Genomic DNA, 19,186 nt, shown 5'->3' with positions numbered 1-19,186 from the left:
CTCACATTCATATCTATTGAGTCAGTAATGCTATCTAACCGCTAGCCATGTCAAGCTCCCAGAAATTAAATGACTGGGTAAAAACAACACAACTAGGTTTGCTAAGGCACAGCCAGGGCTTTGAAACAACAATAAGTAACTTTAATAGAGATTTAATCATGTTGGGAATGAGAAAGTTACTAACCAGGTTAGGGCTGTCAGATAAAATACAGAGCTCTTAGTTAAATTTGAATTTCACATAAACAACTAATAGTCTTTATAGTATAAGTATGTCCCATAGGATATGTAGGACATAAACATAAAATAGACACATTTTACTATTTTATCTGAAATTCAAATTTAACCAGGCATTCTGTTTTTGAATCTGGCAATTCTATCACAAGTTAATAAATAAACACTTGGTAGCACCCTCTGTGCTCTTAATCCCTTCACTAATGGTTTTCAGACTTTTGAATTTCACAGTTTAGTACAATTAAAACAATATCAAACCTTTTTGAGGATAGGCATAGTATTGCTACTTTTTTATTTTACCAAGCAAGTATTTGCCAAATCTATTCTCTACTATTACCATCATTACTTAGTAGAAAAGTACAGAAGGACATTCAGTACTCTCAGAATAAGAGATATTCCTTTGAAACAACAAACCCAGCTTTATGAGAAAACTACCGCATTCACATTGTGTCGTGTTTTTTTGCCAGGAGGGATCCATACACGGTCAACTTTTGTCTGACCAGTGACCCTGCATTGACTAGTATTTTGAAACCCCTTCACTAAGGATGTCATCCTGGAGCCCCTGGGGGCCTAAGGTTGGGATATTTCCTGAGCTTGCAGGATGCTGCAACAATTAGAAATAGTGCCAGACCAAGAGACTGGAGAGATGCCTGTTTTCCTGAGTTTAGAACTCATTGTCATTCAATGTGTACTCTCCTGGCTCCTCCCCAAGCCTTTCTCTCCACAGTGCTACTGCCTTGCCATCCAGTTTCTTATGGTGAACCTCTTTCCTTCAGTTTCCTTAAGATTCAAGGTGGGTTAGGGGTATATGTCCAACTCGGAAACCCCTTTAGCTGTGTTCTGAGTGGTTAGGTCTTGTTTGGCCAGGCCATCATTGTCTCCTCCTTGCCTCAAGTGACCTTAGACACTTACCAGACAATTGCTAGGCAGAACCTCCCTCCCTCCTTCTTTCTTCTCCCATCACCCTGCTCCTCCCCCTGGCCTAGAGTCTCAACTCCTGCAGTCTAACTCTGTTGGCCAGCAGAGGCCCTGTGACGTGGAGAAAAATCAATCCCGCCAGCTTCTAGATGGTTCTGCCCAGGGGCTGCAGCAGCAGTCCTACTGGAGGGGAGGAAGGACATGGAATTTCTAGACTTGGCTCTCTCTCTCTCTTTTTTTTTTTTTTTTTGCCAGAGAGAGGGGAGAAACAGAAGAAAGGCCTGAGAAAGGGGCTGGAGTGTTGGGACTGTTCAACAGAGTACTGCGATAGGAAACATACTCACATAGGTGCCTAACCCTGCCTGAAGCCCAAATGCAGACGTCCGCTCTAGAGGTCCTTTCTTCAAGCCCCTCTGGTCTTACCCACCACCATCATCTCTCCTCCATCACTGCTTTATGACTTCCTCCCTCTTGCAAAAATTCCTCTGGACCACCACCATCCCAGCTCCAAACTATGAGGCAAAAATGCGAATTACCTGCTTTTGAATTTTGAGAGACCAAAATAGGACCCCGGGTAGCTCAGCTGGTAAAGAATCCGCCTGGCAATGCAGGAGACTCAGGTTCGATCCCTGGGTGGGGAAAATGCTGGGGAGAAGGAAATGGCAACACACTTCAGTATTCTTGCTTGGAGAATCCCCATGGACAGAGGAACCTGGCAGGCTACAGTCCATGGGGTCACCAAGAGTCAGACAGGCCAAAATAGGAGATCACAGGCCAAAATAGGAGACCTAGTCGGGACCTAGTATCTATGTTGGGGAGCGAGTAGAGTCCTTTTGGATGTAGGAGGGGAAGGGAAGAACCAGACCTCCCTTGACACTCTTTGAAAAATGGACCCTGGACACCCACCTCCATAGGGATACAAGTAGCTGCCCCTGAAGGTTTGAGTGAACAGAGGATCTTTGAGAGGGTTGTGGGGAAAGAGAGGAGGAGACGTGTGCTGCCAATCTGGAGAGAGGACTGTGATGGAGGTGAAGGATGCCCTGGAATAAAGGAGGTGTGAGTGCTGTTGACTCTATCTCCGACGGGAAGACAGACCCACCTCAGATCCCTTAGCCCTTCCAGGGTGTTGGAATCCGAGGGAGGGACAGACTGGCCAGGGTTGTGAGGGTGGGACCCAGTGAGTGACTTGGGTGGGGAAGGGGTGAGGACACGCTAGTCTCCGAGAGTCAGGAGTGGGGAGAGGAAGCACGAAGAGAGCAGAGGTGCCACCGTCCGTCGGTGGGCGCCGTGGGGTGGCAGCCCCCAGCCAGGGAAGCCCCGCCCCGCTCCTCCGTCGCCGCCCCGCCCAGGCCCGCAGCGCGGCGCTGCAGCGCGAGGGGCGGAGAGGCAGAGCGCCGAGAGAGGACCAGACGCCCAGGTCGCCCGCATCCCGGTGCCGCAGGAGAGAGGAAGCGCGCCTCGGCCCTGCTCCTCAGCCTTTGCCCGGGCGCCCGCCTCAGCTTTCTGAACCCCCAGAGACAGAGCACCTGTCCTTCGCCTGGGCCTCAGCTGAGCCCCTCTCCTCTCGGAGCACACGCGAGCTCTGCAGCCGAAGTGTCCCAGCCCCACGCCGGCGACCACCATGGCCGAGACCAACAACGAATGTAGCATCAAGGTGCTCTGCCGATTTCGGCCCCTAAATCAGGCCGAGATTCTGCGGGGGGACAAGTTCATTCCCATTTTCCAAGGGGACGACAGCGTCGTTATTGGGGTGAGTGCCGCCCCTGGAGGGAATTTCGGAGAGGGGACAGGATCTTTTACGCCCGCCGAGCCTCAGCCCCCAGCCTGTCTCAGCTCCCTCTCCCCACCGCTCATCTTCCTCCATCCTTTTAGCCGCAGCCCCTCCTCTCCCTGCATCAGGATGGCTGGGTGTGGCCTGGCCAGGCCGGCGGCCGAGTCTCGGCAGAGTGGGAAGGGGCTACTATCCCGCGATCCGGGGACCGGATTCCCCTTTGCTGCTTTCTGCAGCGTCCCCACCCCTAGAGCCAGTCTCGTGTTTTTCTGACGTTTTCCCTGTTCCCTAGGGAAGGCGCATCTTCCCTTTGTTATTGGCTCAGAATCTCTACCCCTCACTTCCCAGGAAGGGAGGGGGAAGACTAGTGGACTGGCTAGATGGGAGGTGGGTTGTCCAGGGTCTCTGCCCAGGTACAAGTGAGGATGGACCCTGGGGTCAAGGCCTCCATCATCCCCTGAAGTAGTTACAGCCTGGACTTGGAGGGAGGGCACAGGTTTAGTGAAGGGTTTTCAGAGTAGGAAATACATTGGTGCCACACCCAGTTTGGGGAGGGGGATCTTCTAGGTCCTAAAGAAATGTCTGCCTTTCCCTCCCAGGTATGGTAGGAAGAGGATTTCAGACCCCTCAACTCACCCTAACAAAAATAACCAAACCCTGAGGTCCTATCAAGCAGTTGCTTATTCATCGTTTCTCTTGATGATCCAATTCAAAGTAGCAAGCCACCTCCTCTACCTAGTCTTGACAGCCCCTACCCCTGGAAGAGACTATTAAGAAAGAGAACTAGTATTTCCTGTGCTTTTTACTCTACATATATCATTTGATCTTCAAAACAACACTCTGAAGAAGGTATCAATATTTCCACTTTACAGATGAGGAAATTGAGGCCCAAAGAAGTCGAATGACTTTCTCAAGGTCACACTGTTAATTCATGGATCTGAACCTAAATCTGTCACTCCAAAGCTCACATCTTTCCTTCGGTATCACATTACCTCCACAGATTTGGGTTCTGGACTTTTAGCTGTGGTAGCCCCCGAGGGATTCCTAGGGAATTCCTCACCTCCCCTCCTTTCCTAGGCTGGTTGGGACTGTCAGGCTATGGGGTGAAAGGATTTGGGGTTGAGTCCAGTAAGGAGTAGGACTTGAGGGGTGCTGGGCCAGGACACTGTAGCCAGTTCAAGAAGGGAGGAGCCCATATAAGGGCCATCCTCAAGGTCAGGGGCACTTCTTATGTATCTTTGATCCATAGTGCTTGGCACAGGGCTTGCTTGTTGAAGGAATGAAGGAAAGAAGAAGAGGGAGCCTGGGTCTTCGGAGTCAGTGAGAACGGGACTTTGAGTAAACATGCCTTAGGAAGAGACTTGCTGACGTGGTCTGTCCCCAAGGGCTCGTCTGTCACCAGTCTCTCTCACCTCCACTGTGGACTCAAATGGGTGCTCTCACCCTGTGTATGTGCTTATGTATGTATGCTTGCCACATAGGGAGGGCCCCTGTCTCTCTTTGTCTCGGGAACCTTAGACCTTGCAGACTGATCAGTCTGGCCAGGCTGAAATAATGCCTGGATCAACCCTTGGGGCCTCCTTTCTGAATAGTCTGGACAGTGGGTGTTAGCCACGAGAGTTAGAGCTTGAGGGCCCCCTGAGACAGAAAGGCTGAGAAATAGGACCAGGGTGGTTATGGAGGAACAAACCCACAAAAGGCTTCCACTTTTAAGCCTAACTTCCTTGCTCTAGGGTGTTTAGGTTTATCTGAACCAACTCCCTTAGGCTCTCTGGGGCACCCATCCTGGCATGGTGGACACAGGGCATGGGGCGATGTTGGGAGAAGGAGTTGTGTTGATTTGTCTCATTCCCAGCTAGATAGAGAGACCTCGTGGAGGTGGGAGGGAGGAGAGATAAAGACAGGCCCAGGGCCCCCTGCCAATTCAGATTTTATCTTACTCCACAGCTGTTCCTTCGTTATCTGTTTTGCCTGATATTTGCAGGGCTGAACCTTTGTCTCGCTCTGTGTCTTGCCTTGCCCTAGCCCTTCCTGTCAGTGTCTTATGCCAAGATAAGTGCTTATGGGGGGCCATTTTGTCTCAGGCAGCATCCATGGTGCTTGCCTTCCCAGGCTTTCTATTCATTCCTCGTTCAGGAGGATGAGGGTCATAAGTGAAGTGATTGTGAGGAGCGCCTTGAGGGTCCCAACCAAGGAAAGGAAATCCCCGACCCTCCTTCCTCTCTCTTCCTCTGGCTCCCTTTGGGGCCCGTTGTGGGAACTGTCTGAGGAGGTAATGGAGGAAGCTGCTTCAGGATGTCTGGGAAGGCTGAAGGTGGGAGAGGCTATTCTCTCTCTCCAGTCCCAGCCCCCTGCTCCTCCTGTGATGGCTCTCCTCTCTGCACTGCGGCTAGCTCTGGGCTACAGAGTCCCTAATGTTCATGGGTTTTTTCTGCCTGGCAGAATGTAGGAGAACAAGCGGGGAAGACAGCTCTGTGAGCCTCATCCCCCTCCCACCCCATGACTTGTCGCTGGAATCTGGGGGATGGGGCTTAGCCCACGGTAATGGCCTGAGTCATAGTGGAAGGGTGTCTGGGCCACTGTCTGTGCGTACTGTGCACCTTGTCTTGCTCTTTGGGTCACTCGGAATCCACTGTGACTTTTTAAGTGTACCCATTTATGTGTCTCTCTGCCTGTCTTGGTGGGCAGTGTGAGCTGTGCATCTATACCAGACACAGGAGAATGGCAGTAGGGAAATCCATAGCCTCTCTGCCTGCCGCCCCTGCTCCACTTCCTTTCCCTCTCCTCTTCCCTCCCTCCCTCATTCAAGTACCCACCATATTCTATCTCCCTTAGATTTCCTGATGGCTCAGTGGATTCTTAAAGAGGCAATAAAGCAGGGCCACCAAGTACCTCATTTGGAAAAGCCAGGTTGGGGCCTGCAGGATTATTGGAGCAGAGTCAGCATTGTTTGAGGTGGCCCAGGATTCTTTTGATGTCTGACGGAGAGAAGCAGTTCTCCCCTTAGCCTTGGGGGAGTCTCGTCAAGGAAAGCAGAGGGGGGAGGTGATGTTCACTGTGGCCAGTGTCTCTCTAGCATTGCCATGGCAACAATCCCCAGGGTTGTCACTATGGAAATCAGTCCTGGTGCTCTCAAGTTCAGTCTCTACCAAGTGCTTTAGTGAAGGTTGAAAAGGTTGGTTATCTCTGGACCCCTGATCTTAGACCTTTCCATTAGCTTTAGTCAGCACCCTTTGTGGAAAACACCAGAAAGTGCTGGGAGACACAATTGGACAGGAGACGGGGAAGCTTGGAGCGGGTCAGAGAACAGAGAGTCCTGGGTTGTGGGACTCTGAAGAGAAGCCCTCTGGAGGGGCGGTTTATGCTGCTGTGGGGGGAGAGAGAGTGGGTCTCAGAGGCATTCCTCAAAGGTGGAAGGTCTCGCTGAGTGTTCCTAGCTTACAAGTCTTCTAGTCCCTGACTAATTGAAGTCATGGATTAGTACATCCTTGGAGAGGATAGATGGAAGAACTGCATTCTTCTGAAAAAGGGGTTGAGGTTGCAAAAAGAGGATGATGAAGGGCTTTAGTTCTGTCCAGAAGTATTTGGAGAAACGCCCACATGGAGAGAGGAGGGGAAGGGAAGCCATGATAAAGCTCTGACGCAGTGTTGGCATGTCAGTTCTGGGATCACTTTGACAGTGTGGGTCTGGAATCAGATTGCTTGGGTTTGAAACCTTCTTCTACCACTACCCTACCTCTCTGAACTTCAGTTTTCACATCTATGCAATATGATAATAATAATAGTACCTACGTCCTAGGATTGCTGTGAGCATGAAATGAGATAATGTATAGTGACAGGCACATCATAAACTCCCAACCAGAGTAAGATGTTATTTTTATTTTAGATGGGCTGTCTCCCCACCAGCTCACCTTTGGCACAACTGGGAAGTGGTTAACATTTTCCCCTCTTACAGATTGTTTCATCCAAAGATTCAGGTCCCTAGGATCTTCTTGCTCTCTTCTTCCATCAATATCTGTGTTTCTTCAACAGATATATTAATGAAGAGCCTCCTGTGGGCCAGGGTCTGTGCTTGATGTTGGGGATTGAGAGGGGAACCTCTGTCTTCAGGAAACTCTTGGTTTACATGGTGGTCCAGGCTGTGGAGTGGCCTGGCCAGAGTCATGGGAGAGGGCATCAGAAATGGCTTTTGTTAATTGTACATATGCTTCCCCAGATTCTGATAAGAAATCCCCCACAACATACTACAGTCTGACTCAGAATAATTGTGTGTCATGAGAGATGTAAATAATGGTGACGTTTCCCAAGTGAGTAGTCTAGAAGCAAAAAAAGTAGATAACCACTGGTCTAGTTATTTTTTAAAAAGATCTGACAGAACAAATTCATCCTGTAATAAACAGAAAGTTAAAGGACGTTCATACTTTAACAGATATGAAAGTCTTAGGAAGAAGAAATGAACTAGGTTTGAAACTTAAGGACCCAACCAAGCGTAGGAAGATGGTAGCAGACCTTCCCAGAAACCCTAGAATTGTAAACATGGCTTTCTCTGCTCATGAGATTACTAAGTGCATCCACTTTTAGCTCTTGGATATTTTTTATCCTCGTGGTTCCAAGAATGCCACCCATCCTCTCTCTGATCTCTCCCTGCCTAGGCTCAGGAAAATGAGTTCCTCAGGCAGTAATTGCCTTCAGCACTTGGAGAGCGCCCTCCCTTTTAAAGCGCCCACAGCACCCTCTGTAGTGAAAGTGTTAGTCACTCTGTCGTGTCTGACTCTTTCTGATCCCAAGGACTGTAGACCACCAAGCTCCTCTGTCCATGGAATTCTCCAGGCAAGAATACTGGAGTGGGTAGCCATTTACCTTCTTCAGGGGATCTTCCCAACCCAGGGACGGAACCCAGGTCTCTTGCATTGTGGGCAGATTCTTTACCATCTGAGCCACCAGGGCAGCCCCTGGAATCCTGCAGCTGGGAGTGTTAGAGCATTGATCCCCAGGTTCCCAGAAGGGAAGAAGGAAAGAGTGAGGTTGGCTTGGGAGTTATATTTAATCCCCTTTGGCTGCATGCCTGGCTTCAGTAAGCACAGATAGACATCACTGATGGAGGAGAGGTGAAAGTCACTGGCTGAGATGGACATGTTTTGTTTGTTTCTGTTTCTTGGTGGCTGAATGGAAGAAATATTGAGTTAGATTACAATTCAAGAATCAAGGTTCAGTTAAAGAATAAAATAAAACAAAAATTTAAAAAATATATTACCACTGAGAAAGAAAAGCATTAAGGCCACTTTAAATCTGTTTATTGAAACACTGTATGATTTTATTCTATGTAATAAGAATTTTATTCTTTGTAATAAAGCATAATGATAAACTATATAGATAAAAATGGTTTTAAAATGGTGAAAAATTTATAAAAGTCCTATGAATAATTCATAAACTCAGTCAACCTTAAAAAAAAGAATCAAGGTAGATTTTTCTTTAATAGTAGTAAACATAATCTGGTTACAGCACTGTGCTGTCCTTAGTCGCTCAGTGGTGTCCGACTCTTTGCAACTCCGTGGATTGTAGCCTGCCAGGCTCCTCTGTTCATGGGGATTCTCCAGGCAAGAATACTGGAGTGGGTTGCCATGCCCTCCTTCAGGAGATTGTCCCAACCCAGGGATTGAACCCAGGTCTCCCACACTGGGTTCTTTACCAACTGAGCCACTAGGGAAGCCCAAGAATACTGGAGTGGGTAGCGTATCCCTTCTCCAGGAATCTTCCCAACCCAGGGTTGTTGACAAAGTTGGAAACAAAGAAAAGCACAAAGAAGAAATTAAAACTCACTAAAAATCTGCCCCTTAAATACTGTTAACAATTTGATGTATTTGTTTCCAGTAGTTTTTTTTCCTACAAATATACATATAATGATTTTAATAAAAGTATATCATAAGCTCTGTTGTTTTGTAACCTATTTTTCACCAACAAAATACCATGACTTTCACCATCATTAAATATTTTACATAATTTTATTTATTTAAAAAATTTAAGTTAATTTTTGAATGTCTTACATGCACATGTAACAAAATTCAAATGATATAAAAAAGATACACAGTGAAAATTAAGTCTCCTTCCTACTCCTCTTTCCTAGCCACCCAGTTCCCCTTTCAGAAGGCAGCTGTATAGCCAGTTTCCTGCAGATTCTTCTAGAAGAATGCCATGCATTTACAAGCAAATGCATATGTATTTAATACATCCATGTACTTTTTTTAATACAAGTGACAGCATACTATACATACTGTTCCGTACCTTGCTTTTTATTTTACTTAACGAGGAGTCTTAGAGATCCTTCTACATCAGCACATAAGTATCTATCTCATTCTTTTTAACTACTGTATGATTTGTTGTAGAGATATGCCATAATTTATTTAGCCAGGTTCTGATAGATATGGATATTTTGATTTGTTCTAATCCTTTGCTATTACAAACAATTGAATGACCATATGTATTAATATATTTAAGGGCCCAGGCAGTGCAATGCATCATCAGACTATTCCTGGCCAGGCCACTGCAGCATGTGGGATCTTAGTTCCCTTACCTGGGATTGAACCCATTCCCCCTGCAGTAGCAGCATTGAGTCCTAACCTTTGGACCACCAGGGAATTCCCCTAGAGAAGGCATCTTAATTGACAGGGCTAACAGTTAAGTCCCATCATCAAACTATTTTATTTTGGCCACTTTGATAGGCTAAAATGCTAATATAGTCTAATATTCATTTTTTCTTATTAACAATGAGTTTGTGCATAATTCACGTTTTAAGGGCCATTATCACATCATCTTGTGATGTTCTACTTTATGATAGCACTTAGGTGTAATTTACTACAGTGACTGCACAAATCTTATGCAAACAGCTGTATGAATTTTATAATGTATTTGGACACCTGTGTGACCACTACCCAGGTTGAGATCTAGAGCATTTTGATTGCCCTTTGAAAGCTCCCTTTTGCCCCCTTCCTGTGAGTATCACCCTAAGGCAACCGCTACTTTGAGTTCCATCGCTACAAATAAGTGTTGTTTACTCTTGAACTTTATATAAAAAGAATAATACAGTATGTGCTCTTTGAGTTCTTTCAACTCATTTTTGAGATTTATTGGTGTTCTATTATGTCATCCTTTTAAATCGTAGCAAAGAATAAAACATATGTACATGCCATAGTATAATCAATGCCTTGCATTAACCAGTCCCCTAAATGTAACTTCTTTCCGTTGTTTTCAAATCCTCATTGCTATAAGCAGTGCTGATAATAAACATTCTTGTAGCCAACTATTTGGTACACATAGTTCCATAGTACAAATTCTTAGGAGTACAATATCTGGGTCTATGGATATGTACAATTCAAGGCTTTTGATCATACATTTCTGAATTGCCCCATTAAAGTATGGATATACTGTCCTACCAGAAAAGAATGAAGGTGCTCCTTTCACGGAAATTATACCTTCTCGAACCCTCATCTATGCTGGGTATTACAATTAAGTTTTTGTTTTCCAGTTTGATAGGTGGAAAATGATGTTACTGTTTTTTCTTCAAAAATGTTAAACATCGTTATGTTTATTGAACATTTGTGTTTCTTCTGTTGTTAGTACCTAACTGTTGTCCATATTTTTCTGGGGTTTTTTTTGTTAGTTTTTTTCTGTTAATTTTTTTTGTTGTTACTAGTTTATGAGAGTTCTTTATATAGTAAGAGTATTAATCTCTTTGTTTTTAAAATTTAAAATTTTCCTTTTTATTTTTTTATAATTTTCCTTTTTAAAAATTATATATTTTCATTTTAGAATACTTTCAAATCTAAATCAAAAAGAACAACAATAACAAAAAACTCCTAAAGTCCCACTGTCCAAGGATAACCACTGTTAACATGTTTCTCTATGCAAGGTATCCATATATACATACCTTGTATACGTATATAATACCATACATTTTTACTGAAATGGAATAATCCTTCATATACTTTTGTGTGTGTGTGTTTTACACTGCACACTATTTTAAAAACCACCTTTTCCTTAAAATAATTTTGTGTGTACCTTATCATGTTATTACACATTTTTCTGTAACTCACCTATACTATTTTCTTTCTTTAATTTCAAAGCAGTATGTCATTGTAAAATATTTACATGTCACAGAAAAAATGTCATAAGCATAAGTTCCTATCATTCTGCTTTCCAGTGATAATCACCTTTAACAGATCTATATACAGTCTTCCATGTCTTTTTCTAAGACTATTCTATCCCTATGCTTTTTAAAAATATATAATCATGTTATACAAATTGTTTTTATTTTTTCGTGTATTTGATCTTGGGCATGTTTTCATGTATTTGATCTTGGACAATGTAAACCAAACTTGCTCATTGTAATAGGAGTAGATTATGGAGGTATAACCAATATCTTCTTGATGGGTGTTTGAATTGTTTCTTCTTTTTCTTTAATACAAACGGCTGCAGTGAACATCCATCTACACACATCATTAAGTGCTTAAAGCAAGTTGCGATATGAATTCTTAGCATTGAAATCTGTGGGACAAATGAGGTACCATTTCACGCCAGTCAGAATGGCTGCGATCCAAAAGTCTACAAGCAATAAATGCTGGAGAGGGTGTGGAGAAAAGGGAAACCTCTTACACTGTTGGTGGGAATGCAAACTAGTACAGCCACTTTGGAGAACAGTGTGGAGATTCCTTAAAAAACTGGAAATAGAACTGTCTTATGACCCAGCAATCCCACTGCTGGGCATACACACTGAGGAAACCATAATTCAAAGAGACATGTGTACCCTAGTGTTCATCGCAGCACTGTTTATAATAGCCAGGACATGGAAGCAACCTAGATGTCCATCAGCAGATGAATGGATAAGAAAGCTGTGGTACCTATATACAATGGAGTATTACTCGGCTATTAACAAGAATACATTTGAATCAGTTCTAATGAAGTGGATAAAACTGGAGCCGATTATACAGAGTGAAGTAAGCCAGAAAGAAAAACACCAATATAGTATGCTAACGCATATATATGGAATTTAGAAAGATGGTAACGATAACCCTGTATGCGAGACAGCAAAAGAGACACAGGTGTATAGAAAAGTCTTTTGGACTCTGTGGGAGAGGGAGAGGATGGGATGATTTGGGAGAATGGCATTGAAACATGTATAATATCATATAAGAGACGAATCGCCAGTCTAGGTTCGATGCAGGGTGCAGGATGCTTGGGGCTGGTGCACTGGGATGACCCGGAGAGATGGTGTGGGGGGGGAGGTGGGAGGGGGGTTTGGGATAGGGAACACGTGTACACCCCTGGCGGATTCATGTTGATGTGTGGCAAAACCAATACAATATTGTAAAGTAAAAAAATAATAATAATAATAAAGAAAGAAATCTGTGGGACAGAGTATGGCCAGTATGGACATTTGAATATTTAATAGAATTGTCCTCCAGAAGGGCCCTATCAGTTTACAGTAGTATACAGTTTACAGTATCTTTTCATTGCAGAGAGCACTTGCACAACTTTTTCTCTTTGTGGATTCTGTTTTTGGGACTTCAGAATCTCTCACCACAGAGAGACCAGATAAATATTCCTAGTTGACTTTTACCATAAATCAGATTTTGAAAATCTTTTAAATATTAAAGATAATACTTATTAGTATAAATATCCTTTTTGGAAAGAATTAAAAAGAAAAACAAAAAATACACTATTTTCTCACTCTCTTTGGCATTAAAAAATAAAAAACATAATACTTGCACCTGGTTTAAAAATGTAAACCTTCCAGGATAAAATGTAAAATGAAAGCCACCTCTCCCTCCCAGTTTCTCTCTCTAATCATTGTTATTTTTTGTACACTTCCTTTTGGAAAAAAAGTTTATCTATGTCAGTGCAATATTGTAGATATGCCCAGACCCACATCTCCAGCCTTCTCCAGTGCTTATGATTTGTCTTAGTTAAAATATGTCTCCCAAACTCTGGCGTCTATAGACTTGGAGGTTAACCTATCAGTTGAATAAAGATGGACTCTGTAGCAAAATAATTTGACAACTATGTCATAGTTTCTTTATACCAAATAATGGGAAAATATGACTGAAAAGTTGTCACTTACCATGGAAAGCAAGCAGAGTCTCTTTGAATTATACCAGAGATTTTCCCTTTAATATGATCAGATAGCAAATCTATTCTCTTTGGGTTCCTGGGTTGCAAATATTTTGTATCTTTAGCATTCTTACCAGCACACATGATATATAACATTACCTGAATTTGCCTCTCAGATTCTCTTCACTTAAAGCTGTTTCCCTAAAGGAAGAACTGTATTTCTGATTTCATATGTTTTTTCACAAAGAGAGAGCTTGTGTTAATATTTCCATAGCAGCTCAGTAGTTCAGCATTTGTCTATTTCATTTACGCAGTAGGCAGCACACTATACATCTGCCCCTAACTTTGTATCTTCCAGTCGTAATACACCTTTAATATCTTTTCATATCAGAACATATGGATCTATTGAGGAAGATTTTTTTTTAACTTAGTGGTAGATTTTTAATGTCAGTATATTGTTCTTCACTCTCTACAGCCTGTAGTCCTTTTGTCTTTTCTCATTTGATCCCAGGCAGGGGATCTGGGATGGTGAGTTTGTCACACCAAGGCTGGGATCCTCTCGTGTAGTATCGCCATGTGATACTCCTCAGTGACGTTCTAGCCCACGGGTACAACTCCTGGGGTCAGTACTCAGCTTTGCTTCTCTTTGGTTTCCTTCATCCCCATAATTGTCCATGAGTACAGAAGGTTGAGGAACAGGTGCCTTTTCAGGTGTTTCTTCTTCCCCACACCTCCCTACTGATGTCTGCCGTCTTTTATTTCCACTCCAGGGGAAGCCATATGTCTTTGACCGTGTATTTCCCCCAAACACGACTCAGGAGCAAGTATATCATGCCTGTGCCATGCAGATTGTCAAAGGTAATGAGTGTATTTTGAGAGTGTACTTTTTCAAGCTCCCATTCCCTACCCTACTTCTCTCTAGCAGTGGTCTTTCTCTGCCATCTTTTCCAGATGTCCTAGCTGGCTACAATGGCACCATTTTTGCATATGGACAGACATCCTCAGGGAAGACACATACTATGGAGGTGAGGGTTCTAACTTTTATGGGAGAGAGGAGTTGGGAGTGTTAATGGGAGGCCAAGGAGTCTCAGTGGGGGAAGATCTAGGAATGAGGGCTGCCTGGTACAGCGTTATTGTGTAGCGCTGGAAGGGCAGTGTTATTGTGGAAGTTTAATGGACTCCCTTCAGCTTGCTGCTGTTCACCCTCCTTTCCACTATGCAAGTTTTCTTCTTTTACCTGGAAAAGCAGCAGCAATGACAGTTCAGAGGGCTGCTCAGTTCCCTCTTCCTTCCACTAAAGGTAGTGACCATCCCCTAAGTCAGGATGGTCTTCTTAGCAGCTATTACCTCTGCGTTCGTCTGCCTCCCTCTGAACTGTCTGATTCCTCCTGAGCCCAAGCCTCATTTGGAATACCCTTACCCTTACTCCCCAGGGAAAGCTGCATGACCCCCAGCTGATGGGAATCATTCCTCGAATTGCCCGAGACATCTTCAACCACATTTACTCCATGGATGAGAATCTTGAGTTCCATATCAAGGTGATCAGGGCATGACCACTGGGCATCCTCTTGTGGGACTGGGAGGGGAGGATCTAGCATAAACCCACTGAGATCCTGGGCTCCCCAACTTATTCTCCCCCATGGTTACCTAAGTTCTTCTCTGCCAAAATAGTCTCTTCTGCCCTTTCCCTCCCACCACCACTATTTGAGTGGATCACATTAGCCTGTGATACCTGAATCAGATTTAAGATAGGCCCCCCATCACTTTATACTTCTCCTTTCTTCCTAACCCAGGTTTCTTACTTTGAGATTTACCTGGACAAAATCCGTGACCTTCTGGATGGTGAGTGGTGTGTAATCCCAGTGGGTGGGTGGGGGGTGAGGAAGGCAAGGAAGAGAATGATCACAGTGTTCTTGGCCTCTTGGGCTTAGGTGCTGTTTGGTGAGAGGTGCAGCAGGCATACGAGGACACACACACTTGTACTCATGGCCCTTACCTTCACTCACCAAGAATTTCCAAAAACCGAAAGGGTCAGAAGATGAGTTTAGATGCCCAGGCCCACATACAAACAACCTCAGCCTAGCTGGAGCCCTGGGGCTGGAATCCTGCAGGAGGGCAAACAGCCTTCAGAGTGAGCAGGGAGTTTAGGCTTCACAGGGGAGTCTTCTTCCCTTTTGAACACAGAAGAATCATCCATCTGAGCAGACTGCAGGGTAAAGGGGTTGGGTAGGTAGGGGGGTGGAAGTGCTGGCCTTGCTCACCCTGAATTGTCTCGATTCAGTGACCAAGACAAATCTGTCTGTACATGAGGACAAGAACCGGGTGCCATTTGTCAAGGTGAGAGCGGGGCTGGAGCGAGCAGGTGGGGCCAGGGTATTGAGAGCGCGGGCACAGGAGGAGGGGAGATCACGGTCCAGGAGCCGGAGGGCAGACAGCCTGGACTGGGGAGGAGTCTGGGGCCTGGGCAAAGGCACTGCCTTGAGGGTCATTTGGTCACTGTGCAGGTAATTTAATCTGTAGACCAAAGTGTATGGGGTCACTGTCCATTTGCCCCCTGCAGGGTTGTACTGAGCGCTTTGTGTCCAGTCCGGAGGAGATTTTAGATGTGATTGATGAAGGGAAATCAAATCGTCACGTGGCTGTCACCAGTGAGTGGGGGAGATCAGGGGCTTTTGAGTCTGGCATCTGCCTCTCCTCTGTGCCCATGGGGGCTGAGGGACTTGAAAGTGAGCAGGGGGAGGCTGTGTCCTCCTCTGGAGGAGAGATGCTTGTCTGTGAGAGCCTGCACCCTTGCTACAGGCAATACATGTATCAGGGATACATAGGGGCTGGGCTAGTCCCGGTGGACACCCCCCTTTCAGCGGGTGGGGGCGGTGGTCCGTGGAAGCTGAGGACTGAGGGCTTCATTCCACAGAGTCTGGTATAAGGACTGTCTCGTCCTGCCTCTTACAGACATGAATGAACACAGCTCTCGAAGCCATAGCATCTTCCTCATCAACATCAAGCAGGAAAATATGGAGACTGAGCAGAAGCTGAGTGGGAAGCTGTATCTAGTGGACCTGGCAGGAAGCGAGAAGGTGGGGGTTCCTGCCAGGGTGAAGGGGGCAGGGAAGGAAGCCTTGAGGGGGGTGGGTGGCCTTTTTAAAAATCAAAATAACTCTCATTGAGCTAGAATTCACATACCGTGAAGCTCACCATCTTAAAGTACACAGTTCAGCATGTTTGCAAAGTTGTGCATCATCACCCCTGATCCCAGAACCTTTTCATCACCTGTTAACAGTCATGCCCTGGTCTCCCGTCCCCCATCCCCTGGTAACCGCTAACCTACTTTCTGACTCTGGATTTGACTTTCTGGACATTTCACATAAATGGAATATTGTATAATATTGTATGTGTAGGGGAGAGAGTCTGTAGCCAGAACATTTAGGGGACAAGAGGAGGGCCTTCTCCATCTTCTTTCCTATCCTCCTCTCCTTGGACTAAGCCACCTTACGAGGAGAAGAGGAGGGGGGAGCCCACTCACTCTGCAGCCACTCATGACACACTCACCCTTTGTGCCCTGGTAGGTCAGCAAGACTGGAGCTGAGGGAGCCGTGCTGGATGAGGCCAAGAATATCAACAAGTCCCTGTCGGCCCTGGGGAACGTGATCTCGGCGCTGGCTGAGGGCACGGTGAGTGCTCCTTAGGGGTCCTCACCCCATCTTCTGCCTTCTCCTAATGCCCTTGCCTCATCATGCCCAATTCATGGGTTGCTCCACCCCTAGTAAGCACTAGCATCCTTTCTTGCTTTTTTAAAATATTTTCTTAAAATTATTTTATTTATTTGGCTGCACTGGGTCTTAGTGGCGGCATGTGGGATCTTTAGTTGTGGCAAGTGGGATCTAGCTCTCCAACCAGGGATTGAACCCAGGCCCCCTACATTGAGAGCACAGAATCTTCACCACTGGATGACCACCAGGGAAGTCCCGTCCTTTCTTTCTTTTTTTTGGCTGTGCCATGCAGCTTGCAGGATCTCAGTTCCCCAACCAGAGATTGAACCCAGACCACGGCAGTGAAACCCTGGAATCCTAACCACTATGCCATCAGGAAACTCCCTTACCATCTTTTCTGATTCCCCTGCTGAATTTTTCTGATTCGAGGCCTCTCTTTTCCTCCAGAAAAGCTACGTTCCATATCGTGACAGTAAAATGACACGGATTCTCCAAGACTCCTTGGGAGGAAACTGCCGAACAACGATGTTCATCTGCTGCTCACCGTCCAGCTACAACGATGCGGAGACCAAGTCCACCCTGATGTTCGGGCAGCGGTCAGTGGCGGGTCCCCTACTCCCTGCCCCAGCCCCTGCTGTGCTCTCCGCTCAGGGTCTTATGAGCCTTAATGGAAGTCTCATCTCTTCGTTCCCCTCTCCAGGGCAAAGACCATTAAGAACACTGCCTCCGTGAATCTGGAGTTGACTGCTGAGCAGTGGAAAAAGAAATATGAGAAGGAGAAGGAGAAGACAAAGGCTCAGAAGGAGACGATTGCGAAGCTGGAGGCAGAGCTGAGCCGGTGGCGCAATGGTTAGTGAGGGGTCCTGGGGGTGCAGGGAGCCAGAGAGTGCTCCTACGACCTCCAAGGAGGACTGTGCTTCTGGAGGGATGCGGTAGAGCAGTCATGAGGGAAAGCGAGAGGGGGCTGACTTCCTTTATTCCCCACCCCCAGAAAGGTGGACGGTCCACTGGGCAAGAGACATGGAAGCCAGGAGGTCTCTGCGATGGGCAGTTAGGGAGGAAGGGCCCGCGGGTGCAGCTGTTCCAGCCCCTGTCCCTCACCTTGTTCTGCCACTTCGCCAGGAGAGAACGTGCCTGAGACAGAGCGCCTGGCCGGGGAGGATGCTGCCCTGGGAGCCGAGCTCTGTGAGGAGACACCTGTGAACGACAACTCATCCATTGTAGTGCGCATTGCGCCCGAGGAGCGGCAGAAGTACGAGGAGGAGATCCGCCGCCTCTACAAGCAGCTTGATGACAAGGTGAGGAGATCGGGCAGGGCACGGGGGTGAGCCTGGTGGGATGGTAAGTGAGGGCTCAAAAGAGTAGCTTATCCTGACTGTTTTTCTGATTTTAAAAGAGATGAATGTTTGTTATTGAAATGTGAAAGATAAATAAAAACATATTGAAGAAAATTTCAATCGTTCCTCCTCCCACCATTCAGAAATAAAGCCACACAACTGAGATTATACTGTATGTGTAACGTCACGTCTGATTTTTTCATTCTGCATTATATAACGAGCAGTTTCGTACTTTGTTAACAGTTCTTCACTGAAGTATTTTTAAATGGCTGCCTTACAGTCCATTTATCAGAATGCATTTAACCATTTATTTATTTACAGGCCTTCTAGGGTTTCGTGTTTTGTTAGTTGGTTATTTTTGCTGTATAAATAACTTTGAAGTGACTATCTTTGTCTCTTGTCCATATAAGACTTTGCTTCAATTAGAATGGAGTGCTGGAGTGGGATTTCTCAGTTAAAGGATGTGAACATTTGAATGCTTTTGCTGTACACTGTCAAGGTTATACTAACTTCCAGAAAGAAAGGAATTAAAAAGTGAGGGCAGGAATCAAGGAGAGAAGCTGAGGAAAAGACTTCTTTCTTTTTAGGATATAGAGTTCCTTTCTTTCTTTTTAAAATATTTATTTATTTGGCTGTGCTGGGTCTTAATTGCAGCAGTCAGGATCTCTGATCTTCATTGCGGTATGAGGGATCTTGAGTTGCAGCATGGGAACTCTTAGTTGTTGCATGTAGGATCTAGTTCCCTGACCAGGGATCGAACCCAGGCCCCCTGCACTGGGAGCACAGAGTCATAGCCACTGGACTACCAGGGAAGGCCTAGGATGTTTTGAACTCAAAGCCTAAACTATCTGAATTTTTATCAAGATCCATATCTGCCCCAAGCTCCCAAGTCTAAACTGGAATGAGAAGCTTCCCTTCATTCCATCTTATCTCTCCAATAGGATGATGAGATCAACCAGCAGAGCCAACTCATAGAGAAGCTCAAGCAGCAGATGCTGGACCAGGAAGAGGTAATGGGAAGGAGGGCAAGACAGAGGAGAGGGCTGTGTGTCCATCCCTGAAAGGCAGGAAAAAGACCTTTTCTGGAAAGATGGAAGAAGGGGCATTCTGCTTAG

The 19,186-nt window shown here is 45.6% G+C and overlaps 1 protein-coding gene across 2 annotated transcripts in view; it reads left to right on the top strand.

Moving 5' to 3' along the window:
* The window catches only part of KIF5A (kinesin family member 5A), a 29,037-nt gene continuing 12,360 nt past the window's right edge, over positions 2,510–19,186 (top strand). For both annotated transcript variants that reach the window (XM_005680281.3, XM_018048017.1), the window contains exons 1-13: positions 2,510–2,899; positions 13,795–13,882; positions 13,976–14,049; positions 14,458–14,562; positions 14,818–14,866; positions 15,306–15,361; positions 15,585–15,672; positions 15,977–16,101; positions 16,591–16,695; positions 17,182–17,330; positions 17,435–17,583; positions 17,857–18,032; positions 19,013–19,081. In XM_005680281.3, the coding sequence (XP_005680338.1) occupies positions 2,771–2,899; positions 13,795–13,882; positions 13,976–14,049; positions 14,458–14,562; positions 14,818–14,866; positions 15,306–15,361; positions 15,585–15,672; positions 15,977–16,101; positions 16,591–16,695; positions 17,182–17,330; positions 17,435–17,583; positions 17,857–18,032; positions 19,013–19,081 (1,362 nt within the window). In that variant the 5' untranslated portion in view covers positions 2,510–2,770. The remainder of the gene's footprint in view (positions 2,900–13,794; positions 13,883–13,975; positions 14,050–14,457; positions 14,563–14,817; positions 14,867–15,305; positions 15,362–15,584; positions 15,673–15,976; positions 16,102–16,590; positions 16,696–17,181; positions 17,331–17,434; positions 17,584–17,856; positions 18,033–19,012; positions 19,082–19,186) is intronic.

This window comes from Capra hircus, chromosome 5, assembly GCF_001704415.2.
Source record: "Capra hircus breed San Clemente chromosome 5, ASM170441v1, whole genome shotgun sequence".
Classification (NCBI taxonomy): Eukaryota; Metazoa; Chordata; class Mammalia; order Artiodactyla; family Bovidae; genus Capra; species Capra hircus.
The sequence above is the reverse complement of the archived record's forward strand: the minus strand, read 5'-3'. Positions and strand labels throughout refer to the sequence as shown.